Source organism: Gymnodraco acuticeps, unplaced genomic scaffold (genome assembly GCF_902827175.1).
Source record: "Gymnodraco acuticeps unplaced genomic scaffold, fGymAcu1.1, whole genome shotgun sequence".
NCBI classification, from domain to species: Eukaryota; Metazoa; Chordata; class Actinopteri; order Perciformes; family Bathydraconidae; genus Gymnodraco; species Gymnodraco acuticeps.
This window is the reverse complement of record NW_022991091.1, coordinates 854,016-871,966: the sequence shown is the minus strand read 5'-3', so window position 1 is coordinate 871,966 and position 17,951 is coordinate 854,016. Positions and strand designations below refer to the sequence as shown.

General features: G+C 41.8%; 1 protein-coding gene across 12 annotated transcripts in view; it reads right to left on the bottom strand.

Annotated features, from left to right (window-relative positions):
• epha3 (eph receptor A3) overlaps positions 1-17,951 on the bottom strand; it is a 102,692-nt gene that overhangs the window by 49,173 nt on the left and 35,568 nt on the right. For all 12 annotated transcript variants that reach the window (XM_034236886.1, XM_034236889.1, XM_034236896.1 and 9 more), the window contains one exon: positions 1,357-1,512. In XM_034236886.1, coding sequence (XP_034092777.1) covers positions 1,357-1,512 — 156 coding nt within the window. The remainder of the gene's footprint in view (positions 1-1,356; positions 1,513-17,951) is intronic.

Below are 17,951 nucleotides of genomic sequence, written 5' to 3'. Positions count from 1 at the left end.
GTGTGTTTTTCTTCCTTTTTCGTCATAAGAGTTTAGTTCTCTTACTTCCTGCCAACATTTTCAGTTTTCCAGAGTCAATTCTAAACAACCTCTATCCCACCGCTAACAGTATAATCATGATCATTATCTCCTAAGAAGTTATCTATTCATTTGCAGGCCCCACGTCGCTCAATCTGTCCCAATGAGGTGGAATTTGCCTAGTTGACAAGATGGCGTCGAGATAATCACAACAGGGACATGCCGTGACTGCCTTTCTAATTAGGAGTCTGTCTGTCTCAGGGCGTCCATTTGCATGTTGTACTGTCCTCCACACGGTGCAAGCACTTCTTCTTCTTCTTCCTAGCCCGTTTAGTAACAGATATCTCCACAACCTGACATCAGGGAATGCAGTGATTTATCGTTTTACAGGGAATGCTTTTTGGAAAGCTTTCTGCAGGAGGCATCTGCAGTCCATTTGCATCAGAGGAGGACAAAAGAGAATCATGGAGAGAGCTGTAAAGGTGATCAAATGTTCTTGAGCAATCATGGCTTTAGTGACCTTTAAATAAATAAGGAATGTTAAAGAATGTTCTTGGTCTGTTTGTAATATATTTTACTGGTGAATCTTCAATTGGATTATCCGTACAATTCCAACTATAAATGAAATCCCGCTGAGTAGAACAATACCCTGCAAACACTGTTAGGCTCTTTCCATCAGAACCAGTACAAGCTTCTGGATTCAATTTGCACATTAAATCCATAAACGCAATATCGTTTTTCATTAGATATCTTCTTTCTTGTCCATTCAGTGCCATTTTCATTATTATTTTTGTCATTTTGAATGTCTATTTTGTCATAAACACAACATCTATACTATGTCTGTTCATCCTAACAGATGGATCCCTCCTCTCCCTGAGGTTTCTTTTAAAAAAAATTCCATTAATTGTGTTTTTTTGGGAGGGACTTTCTTTTTCCCCTGCAAGGGTCCAACAACAGATGGTGTCGCATGCTGTATGAGACAAATGTGTAATTTGTAATGTTGGGGTATATAAATACATTTGGACAGAAATGTTATTTTACAAAGTGTGAAAATAATCTAAAACACAATGACAGCCAAATGAATGGGTTTCAGCATCTCTTAAAGGCGATGTTAATATATGATTCATATAGCATGTTATATGGGCTATGAGAAAAATCCTCCCATATCACATTGGAGGGCTCCTCTGGTCTCTGGGCTATCTCATAGAAAAAGTACACGAGTATCTGCAGAAAGGGAGGAACCTGCACTGTATCATGATGTCACTGACCCCTCACATGATATATCAGATGGTTCCAAATGCTGCTGAAATTATAACTTTAATATGAAGGCACACTTACGGGTACAGGCCATGGATGCAGGGTCTCCCTCGGCACGGAAGTAGTTGTTCTCACAGCCACAGTGCAGCGACCCCTCGTGGTGAGAGAAACTATGAGGCGGACACTTGGAACACTCCATATTTCCAAGATTCGATTTGTAGAAGCCCGCCCTGCACACTGGACACAAAAGAACACAGACAGATGCATGAGTGTCATGCTGAAGCAGCACATCGATACCTTTTTAATAGCCGCCTTCTTTCCCCCTGGAGCACCTACAACAAGTAAGAAGTGAACGATAGGGGTTATTTAATGCACTCACACACACACACACACACACACACACACACACACACACACACACACACACACACACACACACACACACACAAGCAAACTGCGAGTAGAGGACTGCATGTAAATCTTCTGTTAATGTAAGAAGAAGCCATTGACTGCTGGTAGGAAACAATAATTCTCTGCTTTGTCTCTATTTCTCGGTCTCTACATCTCTCAGAAGGCGTAACATGAATAATGTAAATTGTCCCCTCAGATAAAAGGACTGCTCTCTTGAAATATCGCTGGTGTTAAATCTGCACTCAGCAGCTCTTTTAACTCCTACTCACACACAAATCTGTTGCAATATGTGCAAGTGGGGTGACACTCCACCTGTGCAAAGTATATTGTGTGCGTGTGTGTGTAGGAAGAAGATCAAACATAACTTTCCCCTTTGTTTTTTTCTTCTATTCATTTAGTTCCACCGCACTCTTGTGTCCTCTTTTGTTCTTCTCTCACCCATGTTGAAAACATTGTCAACTTATGTAGACTTGATGATGGGAAACAAAGCATTGAAGCATACAAGAAAACTTATATCCGTGATGGTTAGGTCCATTTTACTGCCCATGCCCAACAGCATTGCTCTTCCATGACCTAGAGGTATTTCTTCTACACAGTAACTGCAAAATCAAGAAACAGGTCAAATGATTTTAAGCAGCATTTGCCTATAATTTTATGAAACATACATATTGCAAAAAGGCTTGGGCAAGCAGGCTAGTGTTGAGTCACTATGCAATAAATAAAGCAAGCACCTAGTTTTCATTCAAATGCAAACTTGAGACTGTTGAACACGGACAAACAAGCGGTCTCTCTACCCCCCCCCCCCCCCCTGTCTCCACTGTCACACACACACACACACACACACACACACACACACACACACACACACACACACACTAGATTTAAGATATGGCCTGCCCCAACAGCATTGAGCCAGCAGAATGTGTGGGCTCAGCAGAACAGCTCTGACAGATCCCAGTGGTGGACAACACACTTCTGTAAAAGCCATATTCATCACTGACACGGCACACCAAGGTTCCATGCTGCACTAAACACTCCTCTACCTCCCCTTAACTCAGCGTGTGCGTGTGTGTGTGTGTGTGTGTGTGTGTGTGTGTGTGTGTGTGTGTGAGTAATAGAATGTGAAGCGGGTTTAAACAGCCCAATATAATCATACTGATGGAATGACAACCACAACACTTGCTGACACACACAAAACAGACCACCCTGATTGGGGGACGCACCAGGAAATTAGACGTGACAGCCAGCAGCTCCAGCCAATCAGGTAAGAGAAGCAGCGAGATAGCCGCAGGGTCAGCAGAAATGAACAGAGAACATAAAACAGGAGTGTGTTTGAAAAGACAAAAGTTAGAATGAATGAATCTCATAATAGTGGCAGACTGAGATTTGATCCCTCTATCCATAAACAACCTCTGACAGAGCACACATGCCCGTGACAGTTCACCCCTATATAACACCAAACAAAGATCCTTTCACTATATTCATTGGATAGTTAAAGCACTGGGCTCCAGTCCAACTGGATCTGTTTTCATTTAGGTACCGTATATACTCTTGTGTATGAACTCCCAGCATTGATCTCACTGCGGATTATAAACTAATCAATTATGGAGTTATTCATATTCGCAGGTAAATGTGGTGCCAATACATCTTTGGCTTTCTTGTTCCAAAGTCCCTAATCATATGTATGATAACAATGTGGATAATATTTTAGTTCTTGTTCTGCTATAATAACAGATTGAGACAAATGGGACTGAACAAGAACTTTTATGCATCTGCATATATAAGGCTGTAGGCTTTGTACTTTTGGACTTTCCAAATCTGTCTATAGTTTAGGCCCAATTAAACAAATAAACAATTATTATAAGGTCACAGAAATATATTTTTTTCTTTCCTTCAATGGCAGGACATTACAGTTTTTAACATTACTCACACAGAAAAAATGCAGCTTTTGTCGGGGACTATTTTCAGTTGTGGATTAATATGCATTTTGAGCATTAGTTGTGGTACTGAGAGTTTGCAGGACTGGGAAACATCAAACTACAGTACATAACTCGTACTTATTTCAATGACGGAACAAGTCATTCTGTGCAATTGTGTGCCTCATTAGATGGTTTTACTGTAATATATTTAAGAAGTAATGTGCTGTTATTCTTTAGCTAGGCCAAAATATACATTTTAGTAGGATCCATTTGTTAATATTATGGAAAATATTTAATATCACCACATTATCCTTTAAGCATGTCCCTCTGTTAATGCTGGGGGAACTTAACATACTATACATGGACGAATGACTTTGGCAAGTCCACACTCCACGAGCGGAAGAAAAACAGCCTCATTTCCAAGTAAAAAATACACTGGGACTTTTAAGTGTCTAACACAGCCGAGAAACTTATTAGGCACTGAGAGGATCCCATAAACTCTCAATGTAAAAAAATCAATAACCAAAGCTGCACTTACGGTATGAGGTTTTCATATGACAATATAGTGATATGTTGTATACTGTATGCTTGACCGCAAACCCTAAAAATATTTTTATAACAGTTGGAAAAGGATAATATAGGCCCCGTTTCTTCTGCCAGGGTAGCTCTGACAGGCTGATGGTTAAATCAGATTCAGCTCGCAGGAGGTTAACTACTCATCTAGAGGAGAACTGAGAAGTGTTACAGTGACATACACCAGTAGTGTGTGTGTGTGTGCCCCAGGAGAGGAAACGCAGCACCTCTCCGGATGACGGAGTGTGTGTGATTAATTAAAAATATCAACGTTATCCCCGGGAATAATCTTTTATTTATTTTCAAATCAATATCAGCAACAGGGACAGCATGTAAGGACGACTGTTCACTTGTAAGTAGTTTTTTGTTATACACACATATCTAACACACACACACGTTGAGATTCTTCATACTCACAGGGGTATAACACAATGTCTTGCTACTTTCCACATAATGACCGCCGAAACACAATCTCTTCATTCACTTTGAAAGAGAAGTGCACACAGACACACAGACACACATGCAGCTGCAGCTGCCACATGATATGGAGGTTGTAAAATAACTGGGGCTCCAATTTGCTCAATCAATAGCCTAGGTCATGGGACACCATCATCAATAATTAACGTGACTGCTGGGTGGTGTAGTGGTCACATGCACTCCCTCTTTTTTACTACGCGTTGACAACCCCACCTGACCTTGGTGAGACAGGATTCTGCTACGATGCTTCTTTGGAATGGGGCTGATTTTTGTGAATTTGAGACAACGCAGATAACTTAAATTGGTGGTTCTAGAGCAAAAATATATCACAGTTTTAGAAGTGGTTTCAAAAATAAATGGAATGGTTTGTGATTGCAGTTAAACAAGTCAAGAATTACAGATCTATTATTGATTTCCGTTGATAAGCCTTTAGTCACATGTACCGTAATCATCAGAAAAATGTGACCAAGTTAACACCGGAAATCTTCTCACATGACTTTTGTCCCTCTGACCTTGACCTCCCTGGTTACTGGTACATTGATTATTTCCACATCTTCTCTTGACCTCCCCCCGTCAGAATCTTCAGTTTCCGTCTTCATTTCTCTCCCGTTCTCTCTCACGCACACTCAGAGGTTTAGTCTAGCTGCAGCTGGAGCAAAACGCAGACCCAACAATTGATTTCCTGTTTCCATACCACCTCCGTCTCTTTTCTTTTTCAATCCGACAAGATCCCAATGACTTTCCCTCCCTCTCTCCTCCCCTTCCATCTTCTTCCGTCTCAACCTCCCTTTCCTCCGGCCCACCCTTCTCCAGTTATTTTCTGTGGTTTTCCCTGCTCTTTCTTTTGCCCTTTTGCTTTTTAACATAATTGGAATAGCTCTCTTTGAAATGGAAAATGTATTTACTTTGACAGCTTAGGCATTTGGCTGGAGGTCTTATCCGGAGCCACTTGTACTGTTACTGGAAACCGTAAACATCTCGCCCCCTGCCATGCTAACCCGCTTTGGGCCAACAAACAACCAGCCACAGAAATCTGGAAAAGGTCAACGTCTTTTATGGAACCACGGCACATTTTGGTGGGAAATGTTCGTTTCCGTATAATTGAGTAATTGTTCAAAACTGTGTATGACACATGCATAATGTTAGCTAATGAGAAAATACATACATATATAATCATAACTACATCTTCACTAATTCAGTTATGATGATCTTATCACCATAAATTCAAACATCAGGAGAGTTAAAGTGTGTAAATGCTGGATCAAAGACTTATGGCATGTTTAAAATTGTAAAGGAACTTCATTTTACCAAAGGATTATGAGAAATCAGCAGATATAACACATTTTAATCTGTACTGATATATTAAAACCTAGAAGACTTAAGCCGGAGAACATCTTCATAACAACCGCACAGGTCTATCACATTAATGTAATAATGGCTCCAGTTCTCTCCAACAGACAAAGGGACACAGACATCACTTAAGCCAAATTACAATCAATTTGCTAAAGCTAATATGTCCTCAACCTAATGCAATTAACTCATTCTTTGTAAGAGATCAAAATTACACCAATCATCATAAATAGGTTGTGTCTTGCGGCAAATTGCTACATTTTCCATCTCTCTTATGTTTAATGATTTGCAATGATAACCACATTGGGAACACAATGGATTTTATTCTGATGTCAGTTTTTTTGAGGTTCGATGTGCTGTTGTTGGCCAGTCCGAGTGGAATAGTGATTACTTTCATTTACACATTCCCAGAGCCACTGCGGACGCTTCCAAACCAAACCTTGTACCTAAGTTATTCTGATAATAGCTGCCAAAGCTAATCCTAATATAACAAAATCCTGCAATGGGCTCTCAGCCCTTTTTGTAGCATTTGCTGATTATATTATATTGTGTAAAATAATATTGTGTTTACATTTGTGCTGTGTCAGCACAGGACTGAAATAAAGGATGGATCAGATGGGATGAAGAAGCAACATCAGCACTATTTAGTGGTTTCTTTGTTGATCTGCATGTCTGTCCCAGTTACTGTTCAACTTCATCACTTCTAGCTGGATTAGTATGAACATGGGTGGACTCTGTACATCAAGGGTAGATGATGAAGGAATCAAGTCTATGATCTTAGACAAATCTGGCACTGATTGAGCTCACCATTGACACGTTTCAAAGACAATTTGCCCTTTCAATTTCTTGAACACTTTAAAGATATACAATAGTGATGTTATGTATCACTAGGTACATATAGGTTATGCATTATTGTTTTATCCAAGGAAGCAAATCTAAGCACAATCTAATCCAAGCAAAATCTAAAAGGACATGGCAAAAGATGAAACAATAAGGAAATACTGATCCTTTGATTGTGAAAACACCTTGTTTTAAATAAACTCAATCTTAGTTACAATGTCTCACTACAACTAGCAATAAACCAGCTCAGTGATGGAACAACTAGCAACAGTGCGCATCTAGCTTTTCCAGAGAATCCAAAAATGAGACACCAAATCAATGTCTGACCCTGCTGTTCAGTTATATCATTGCCATGACCTCGTAGGCTGCATTTTCAGCAGCAATAGACATTAAGCAGTTGGCTTCCTTCAGCTGGGAGGATGTGGAGGGCCAGATCTGAGTATTTGATGCCTACTGAAGGCTAATGGCCTGGAGAGACCCCGCTATTCAAGTCTGTTTATCTCTACACACTCAAAGAGACTCTTCTGCTGCCTATGCAGTTGTGTGTGTGTGTGTGTGTGTGTGTGTGTGTGTGTGTGTGTGTGTGTGTGTGTGTGTGTGTGTGTGTGTGTGTGTGTGTGTGTGTGTGTGTGTGTGTGTGTGTGTGTGTGTGTGTGTGTGTGTGTGTGTGTGTGTGTGTGTGTGTGGTGTGTGTGTGTGTGTGTGTGTGTGTGTGTGTATGTGAGTGTGATTCATAGTCCAGAATACTAATCACCATACCACACAACCACCAGGAGTTTCTATCTGCGTGAAATGTGTGTGTGTGTGTGTGTGTGTGTGTGTGTGTGTGTGTGTGTGTGTGTGGTGTGTGTGTGTGTGTGTGTGTGTGTGGGTGTGTGTGTGGTGTATGTGTGTGGTGTGTGTGGGTGTGTGTGTGCGTGTGTGTGTGCGTGGGTGTGTGGGTGTGTGGGTGTGTGTGTGCGTGTGTGTGTGGGTGTGTGTGTGTGGGTGTGGGTGTGCTGGCATGGTGAAGCTTAATTAAGTGATCTGATCCAATACTGATTTGCATAATAAAGCGGACTGATGAGGAGGATAAGAGGAAGACGAAGGGAAGTAGAGGAGGATGAAGGGAAGTAGAGGGGGAGGATGTGACTAGGTGAAATAGAGGTGGTGGAGGAGGAGGAGGAGGAGGAGGAGGAGGAGGAGGAGGAGGAGGAGGAGGAGGAGGAGGAGGAGGAGGAGGAGGAGGAGGAGGAGGAGGAGGAGGAACAAATGCAAGGTGAGGAAGGGCTGCATGACATGTATTGTAGCAGAAAGGACATATGTGTTTGGAAGTAAAAACACTCCAAGCCACAAAGGCACATTATCATAAGAACAGACCAAATACTGTGTGTGTGTGTGTGTGTGTGTGTGTGTGTGTGTGTGTGTGTGTGTGTGTGTGTGTGTGTGTGTGTGTGTGTGTGTGTGTGTGTGTGTGTGTGTGTGTGTGTGTGTGTGTGTGTGTGTGTGTGTGTGTGTGTGTGTGTTCCTCAGGTTTTTATCATTCAAGCAACCTGCGATGTTGTGTGTCATGGTACATCTTTTCTACTTCATTGTTCAAAGGTAAAACTACTGGAGCACATAAAAGCACATTTACTGTGTTTCCAGCAGAATAGGAGTCTGTTAGTAATTAATGCTGTATAATCATCAAACAGGCAGTTTAGCCAAAGTGTGCTGCCTGCTTTAAATTACATTTGAATTGTATCAAGTATTGGCCATCATATGTCAGTGCGACGTTCATAAAACAGACTCAAACTGACCTCTCTTTGTTCCTCCCTTCTCTCTTTTAAAGCTCCGCTCAAGGGGAAGTTAGCACAACCAACATATCTGATGTGAATGTAACATAATGAATGTAATTGTTTGCTGCAGTTGCTGCACTGTCAGCCAGAGACCCTTTATATCTAACAAAAGAAAGCACAGCTGTGTAAAAGGGAGAATTGTTCACCGTATAATGTCACTTTTTTGAATGCCTTTAATGATTCCATTATAACTACTCACATTTTAATTGTTCATAAAAATAACAAAGTGATATTTAAATTGCAAGTCACTTTGGAAATGACTACTGTGTCTCTATTTAGTGTATGAAACTGTATTATTATATTATAGAAGGATGCTGCATGTTATACCTCCTTAAAACTAAATAAATGGAGCATGACAGAGAAAACAGCGCTTTTATTAAAAAAGCATGTGTGTGTGTGTGTGTGTGTGTGTGTGTGTGTGTGTGTGTGTGTGTGTGTGTGTGTGTGTGTGTGTGTGTGTGTGTGTGTGTGTGTGTGTGTGTGTGTGTGTGTGTGTGTGTGTGTGTGTGTGTGTGTGTGTGTGTGTGTGTGTGTGTGTGTGTGTGTGTGTGTGTGTGTGTCAAGCAGCTGTACTGTGAAGGACAATAAACTGGGGCAAGATAGGGCAAGTACTGTACAAACCCCACACACGCAGAGGCATGGATCAACTCCCCGCTGTATCCATCAAGGATGCAATAACTGTTTCATACACCCTCCACACTTCAGAGATCAGCTCGGTCAGTAAGAAATTCCAGGACGAAGCAGCACACACACAACCTCCAGACACACACACACACACACACACACACACACACACACACACACACACACACACACACACACACACACTGAGGTCATTTCACAACTTGACCACACATGTAAACACAAATGAATCTGTTATCATTGCTGTTCATATTGATCGCTTTGTTACCCCGAGATGTGTGAGTGTAATAGATGCGAAGATGCAGAAGGAAGAGAGGGTGGAGGAGTTTGAGCATAGAGGGACAGACAGGGAAAGAGAGTGGGAAGCCCCAATCAAAAGGACAATAACACATTTGCACATTCCCACACTCACTGTGCACACACACCAACAATAAACCTATTTGTCTGGACCCATCTCACTGTTTTTCCCAAAGCAAATACACTCCTACGTGTGTATCTGTGTGTGTACGCATGCATTGTGTTGTATTTGAAGATGGCACTGACCTCTCAATGCTCTTTCACTTCGACAAACACACACACACACACACATGCACATACCACCGTTACGCTCCTTGGAAACACGCTAACCGTCCTTAAACCCATCTGCCTCTGCTAATCCTTTACAGCACAATTGTACTGCGTTGAATGCAACCGATAACCAGCCATGTACACCGAGCACACAACAAACACACTAGCTGTCGTCATCTGGGTGATTTAGAGCAGGACAGACCATTGTGCCATAATCCCATGAGTGACAATAGTAGCCGATGGCAACCATGTTCCTTTTCCATGTTGATATGGGAACGTTGATGTTGACAGATTTCCTTTGCTTGGTTTTCCATTGACAAGTCAGTGATGTTATTGAAGACAATTCTAAAGTAATGTGTATGTATACACGTTTTCCTTCAGAATGCATTTACCTTATTTTAGTAATGCAAAAATGTAATCTATTGACATTGAAATCTAAATTTGACTTATATATAACCAGAGAAAGGGCTTTATAATGAATCAAAAGGGAAATACAAGGGTGAAAGAAAGAGTGGGAGAGGAATAAAAGTATGAAAAGCTAGGTAATTATTCCAATTCCATATGCATCTTTCGACGACAAGTGAATATGTGTGTGTGTGTGTGTGTGTGTGAGTTTGAGGGCCAGGTCCTCTTTATGTGCCCCAGGACAGTTTTATTGACCAGTGCCAGAGAGGACACGCTCTCTACTTTAAGAGAAAATAGGCCACCTACAATGCTGCTGGACCCATACACACACACAGCCACACACAGCCACACACACACACAGCCACACACACACACAGCCACACACAGCCACACACACACACAGCCACACACACACACAGCCACACACAGCCACACACACACACACACACACACAGCCACACACAGCCACACACACACACAGCCACACACACACAGCCACACACACACACACACACACACACACACACACACACACACACATACACACACACACACACACACACATACACACACACACACAATGATGGTGACCCACTTCACTCTATGTGCTCAGTCGGCAAGACTTAAAAACATTGATGTTAGGCTCTTTTATAATCATAGTAGTAAGGCAACTACACTATTCTAAACGTCTCATATTATGAATGTTTCAATATCATTTATTATAAAACTGATGAAGACTAGAATGGAAGTCAATATTGACAGTGAGGTGAAGTGTCTGGACTTCATTTTGATCAAAAACAAACTGATTTAAAGTATTATTAAAGTATATCATTTTAGGTTAAAGTTTTTTGAGATGATGTAACTGCTATTTGAGAAAGGATTACATCATTACACTCATATACTTCTGCTTTTATTTTTACTTTAAAGATATTGTATGTAGACATAAGCAACACTTAATGTAAGTGCAGCTGTTTATCATCAATTGTACTTCTTATAAAAAGGACTTGCGCTCTAACTCCACTTTGAGGTCTCTCTAGTGTCTAATGTTATACAGATGAAGAGGTGTCCATATGGTTGCTGACTTTGAGCCCCAGTCGGAGAGAAGATACACCGCCTGCTGGGGTCTGGGTGGAGATCTGTAGAAAAGCCCACTAGGGAAGACCACTTTTACAACTGAGGACGGTTGAAGGACACACACGTAAACACATACGCATATGCAAACGCTGACAGACACCTACACAAGCCTCTGCCGCTGCTGCTGCTGCCATATGTTAAAGAGCCTCCAGGCTCCTCGCACTTCACAAAACATGACATTCTGGATTTCATATTACCCACTGTGTTACTCTCAGTGGGATCTGCACTACACTGAAGAATGGAAGCTGGGACTAAACTGTTTCAAAATGACAACTAGCTGTTGTTTTCTATTACCTTACCTAGCGATACACTTAGGATGTGCTATTACCTTACCTAGCGATACACTTAGGATGTGCTATTACCTTACCTAGCGATACACTTAGGATGTGCTATTACCTTACCTAGCGATACACTTAGGATGTGCTATTACCTTACCTAGCGATACACTTAGGATGTGCTATTACCTTACCTAGCGATACACTTAGGATGTGCTTTCCTGAACTCAAATCTGATAAACACACATGAATATCATGAGGAAAACAGGTGATTTAATGCTGAAGAATAATGTCTACACTGTTGCTCTGCGGTCTAAAATTCCGACATCTGGTTTACATCTGTTGCTACGGGCGACAACATAAACTATCATGAAAACAGGGATATGATCCATAACGATTTTATCCACTGTTAGTTTCCACTGTTCCACTGTAGCTAAAAACTTTAAATACTTTTTACTTTCCGTTCATTCATTGGAAGGTACATTTCTTAGATTTAAAAAAAAACACTGTAATGGATGCATGTGTGTTGGTGCATACAGGTTTTTAATATAAATCAGCAATGTAGGCAGAAATGTTAGGAGTGGCATAGGGTGGAATAATATAATCCAAAATATTCCTCTAAATCCACTTCATTTCTCAACCATATAACACCATATTCAAAACAGCTTTCCTGACCATATCTCATTAACTCATGCATAACCAAATATGTCCCATTCACCTCATTAATTCTCACCTTGAAAGTGAACAACACCCTAAGAATCTCTATGACAAACGAGGGAAGGTCAGAATCTATTTGTTAAGGTCTGAGCATTCCTCTGTGTAACCCATGCCGGAGGTGGCTAATAGGATTCTCGTGCATACCGCGGGGATAAAACGAGACGCAATTTGATCAAGGTTTCGTTTCACAAAATAATAATCACATTCACAGCTTCATGCCAATGTCACAGCCCCCATCCGCTCACAGTGATGAGCATTCAAGCCATCTCTGTTATGTTCTTGGTGACGCTACTAACCTGTCATGTTCTTTTATGAGACGAGAATTTTGAAAGATCAAGACACAGGAAGTCCCAAACTCTAGTAGAGTAGTCATAAATAAGTATGTTAAATGTATTTTAGAATGTCATGGTGGCTGAATCTTAGCAATTTGAACATAACCGAAATAAGCTGATCTTGCAGTAATTCGTGGTCTACGGAATATCCTTTCCATGGTTCTGGGATTTGCTTTGGCTCCACTGTGAAGTGTATTGGGTCTGTACAGTAATAGATAATAATATGAGTTCTATGTTATGGTTGGAATCTATTGAGAATGGGTATGCGGTGTTGGTGGTGGTGAACCCTTCGGGGTGTTTCCCTCATTTGAACCCAATGCATGCTGGGACAGTGTCCAGTCCTAGCATGCAGTGGATCCCTCTGGAAAGGATTAGGTAGCTAGAGAACAATTCAGGAATTCATAACTGAACTTCTTACTCCATGATCCACTGAGAGCTCACATGTTTCACGGAAACATTAAAATGGGGTCTCCTCAGGCAATAGACCCTATCTTCGTATTAGGAGGTCAATGTAGGGAGGAATTATGTGAATGTGTGTCCGCTATGTGCACATATACAAATGCATACATGCATAAAAGTGTGTGTGTGTGTGTGGATTCCTGGGGCAGGTGTCTCAGCAGTGGTTGGGGCAAAGGAGCGCTAAATCACTCCGCAACTGACACACCTCACCATGGGGTGTCCCACCATGTGTTACTGCTGAGAGGGGGAGGAGGGGCACCCAGGGGTAGCGGTTACTGGGTCACAGAGAGGGAGAAAGAGATAAACCTTGCTATAAATCATCATCTTGAGATGTAGGTGTACGTTATGCATGTTTATGGGATAGAGGTAGACACAAAGACACAACAGAGAATGTGTGTTTACATGCTATGCCCTTGGAAGTGTGTGTGTTTCTTACTGTATGCATGTGTCCATTTGTTTTTGCAAGGATGAGTGTGAGTGTGTTTGTGTGTGTGTGTGTGTGTGTGTGTGTGTGTGTGTGTGTGTGTGTGTGTGTGTGTGTGTGTGTGTGTGTGTGTGTGTGTGTGTGTGTGTGTGTGTGTGTGTGTGTGTGTGTGTGTGTGTGTGTGTGTGTGTGTGTGTGTGTGACAGACCAGCGCAGGTGAACAACAGACAGAGCCAGACATCCTGGCACGATCCAAGAACACATCAAGACTCTCGCCTTACCCCCCCTCCCCAACTTCCTTCTGGCTCGTCCTTTCCCATCATCCCCAGCTGCTGCAACGTATGCCGCACACAGACAATCAAAACACATGCAAGTGTGCAAAAAGTGTATTCATGTGCCAAAGAGTATGGTTGTTTGTCTTTACTTGTATGTTTTATACCAGCAGTAAACTGTTATGTGTTGCACGTTACATTGCATCCATATGTTCACAGAAATGCACACCTCCCACAATAAAATTAAACACACACACACACACACACACACACACACACACACACTACAGTATACTGTGTGCCAGATGCACAGCATCCCACTGAGAGTGTAAACAACATGTGTGTGCATGGTGTGTGCGAAGCGATGAGTCATCATTGATGACACGAGCATAGTATTCACATGGGTCCATTCAAAACAAACGTCCTGTACTAATCTTAGAACACACACACTAATACATACATACACACACACACACACACACACACACACACACACACACACACACACACAACAAGAAGGATCATATGGAGATCCATCAGAGCTTTGTGAAACAATGCACTAGAGGGCAATAGAAATAAAAAATGTATATCAAGACCTCATCTATAGAGCATAATAGGGAAATATTGGAGAATGAAAATGCATTTGTAATGCTTTATGACTACATACATATTGCTTCTAATGAATGAATGAGTGGCCTGTATTGAGTGGATGATCTTGACTTAATAAAAAAATACCTCAACAATCGACTGTAGAAACGACACAGAGTGCTAGATTCGCTCCAATACACCATGACACTTGATGTGTCAAGGTGGGCAGTATACGTACATACAATTACAATTAAAATAAGTTTTAGAATTGTGCATCTATACAGAGAGACCAGGATAATATAATGCAAATAGAATAATGTAACATTGTATAATGGGTTTGCAAAAGGAAAGTTGAACCAACTGAGATGATAATAAAGATTTTTGGTACAAATTGACGAAAAAGGTTTGGCATTAGAACATCTAAATAAAGCAAATTTAAGAATCCTTGGGGTATCACAATCATGCATTACTGTTGCTTGGGATTCACTCAGTCAGGACTTTCTTAACTTTCATTTCTGTGAGTTTGTGCCCTAGGGGTGCAGTGGATTGGGGTTGAGACACTTGTAGAAGTGCGGGTTCAGCAGAAGTGTATTTCCTGCGTGGCACCCTGCAGAGCTAACGTCAGTGAGAGTCTGTGGAGCCCCGGCTCATCGCAGTGAGAAACATGAGTTAGAAAGCAGATTGGAGTCGTAATCCTCCCAGAGCAATGCTTACAGGTTTCACCAGAGTGGCTGTTACGTGCAAATGCCGTATACTATATATTTCTTGCTTACACACACCCATACTGTGTGCCCACAATAATACACTGAAGCAAAGACTGTTGACCACACATATTGTCTTGTTTTAGAGCTAATTATTTATTGAGTCAGCAATACAAAGTGAGTTAAATACAAAGCCTACAGAGTGCATCTGTGCCAAGTCAGCATCACTCAGAAAACACAGATCTGACCATCAATCAGAGAAGCACTCACAGAAACCCACACTGACTCACATTGTCAAGATGATATTGGCCTTTTAATAGAAATCAGATACCGGCCAGTGTGTGTCGTCCACGGCCTTCTCCCTGACCACAGCTAGTGAAAGTTAACTCAACACTCCGTAAAAGCTGCAATGAAACCTGCCTCACCCTGTGTTAAAAGGCTGGAGAGTTATAGCGTCCAGTGATGGTCTAAATGCCACTTCAGAAGCGTTCAGTGCCGCAGAAGGAGTCAAAAAGTGCAGAAACACTTATTACGATTTCATTATGTTTAGATCAATTGTTATTATCACAACAATAAAGTCCAGCTCTACTTTTCCCACAGCATTAAACAGTTGGCTTACCATCGGCACATCTACTGTAACTGTGAACACAAATTGGAAACCTGCAAAACCAATCAATTAACTCTTGTTCAGGAAACATTATCATTTTGTTTTAGCCTCATTGGATAGTCTAACGGTGGGTTAATGTTATGAGAAATGGTGAGAGCAAGAAAGGCTCTCACTGCCGCCATTCATCAAGGGAGAAAGCAGACATTCATCATAGGGTTGCCAAAGAGTCTTGTAAAGAATGGACTGCCACGGCCCATTTGAAGTTCCAACCCCAATTTGAATGCTTTGTGTATTATTTTAGCGAGAAGGTGCATTATTAAGTAACCAAGCATATTGTTTATTTTCTATTCACGGAATTATTTGCAATTAGTGTAATGGCGATTATCTGGGAAACCACAAAACTGTATGGACGGTTTCTTTCTCACACACAGACATGCACTGGTGTCCCCCTTAATACCGGGGCCAGTGACAGGCTGAAAGGCGAGCGTGATGGATAGGCAGGGCTTAATCACCTTTAATCAGCTCCGTCCTTGAATAATGATGAACAGCCTCTTTTACAGGCACAGAATGCAGAGAGAAAGAGGAAACAAGAGGGGGAGAAGCTTTGAGAAAAAAGATGCATACTCTTTGTTGAGTAATGACAGATGCCGTCCCTTCTCCTCTGCTTTCAATCCACTTAGTCGATGCAGCAGATTCGCTTTCTACAAGGCGCTGGCTACTGTGTTCCTCATCCATGTATCTTTATGTACAACTAAATAAAGGCTCTATCCTCTCTAGCTAAGCGTTTGCTGGAAGGAAGTGTTGTTTTGTAATGTGAATTCCACATTACTATAGAAAGCAGAGGCGGACATATACTGCCACTTTAAGTGCAGGATGCTGTGAATGCTAAAAGGTGCTCTCAGCTCTTCAGGTGTGAAAAGCTTGCTGACACTCAAAAGTGAAGTTCCCGTTGAACACAACAGTTAATCATTTTCTACCATTTCATGGGTGAATGCAACTGAGTGCTTCCTTTCACTGCTACCCTGTAAAATATGTCCTTCTTAGCATCTATTGAAATTAAAGCACACATTTACTAAATTGCCCTGCACGCTTTGAGGAGTTTAGCTTACATCAGGCATGGATGAAATTCATATTATACTTCATAAACACTTCATTTTGACCTGAATGTACAGACAGCTCCATGCCCCAACCCAACCCCAACACCAGCCTGTTGACCCCTCCCACTTCCCCTTCAACCACCCAGGGCTCGATGCTGTGGACAGGCAGCTGAAGGGCAGTGCTGTCAGGGAGGCCAAAGGCTGAGGCGTGGGGGGGCCTGGCGATGGCGGCTGAGCACCAGGACAATGCCATTACAGTGGTGATGAGGGCTGCATGAATGACCTGAGGAAATCGTGGGGCCAGAAGGAATGTTCTCCTGCTGGGCGCACACATGGTATTTCGCTCTGCAGAACGATGATAACCCCCACTCTCACCAGCAACAGCCACCCAGAGACAGTCCATCATATACACCATGAAGGGCGGGCAGATGCAGAACATGGTTACATGTACGCAAACATATGAAAGATGTACAGAACTCACAATCTTAAAAGACGCTGTCCAACCCATCGAAAATGGATGTGCGCACTTGACCTTGTTCTTGTTACGATTGATGACTTATTTTTTGTGTCTTGATGACAACATCTTGGATCTCCCTCGAAAATAACCTATCGATCCATTTACTAAATTCCTGAACCAACATTTGTACCTCAAACTCAGCCTTCCATTGCGTTGGACAGGCAGTATGTGTGAGTGGCCTCCCATTGAGCTCCATGCAGCCTCATGTGGCCCAAAGTAGCCTCAATGGAACCAACAGCAGCATGTTACAACCCCATATAGACTAGTCTATAGTGTCTCTTACATACTTTTCATTGACATCAGCAACAGGTTACTATAGTTCATTGGCTGAGAAGAGTCCCGCAGTTGGAAGTCCTTGAGGTTCAATCCTCTGTAGGACACAGTAAATGAAGGACAGTCCAGTAGGCAACAGGTAATAGAGATCAATTGCTGTCAAGAATGGACGTGCGGATATATTTTCAACATATAGCTAGCTGAAATGCCGCAACAATACCACTCATTTAATCAAAATAATGTATGTAAAATTGAGACAACCGTGACATTATTTGCTTT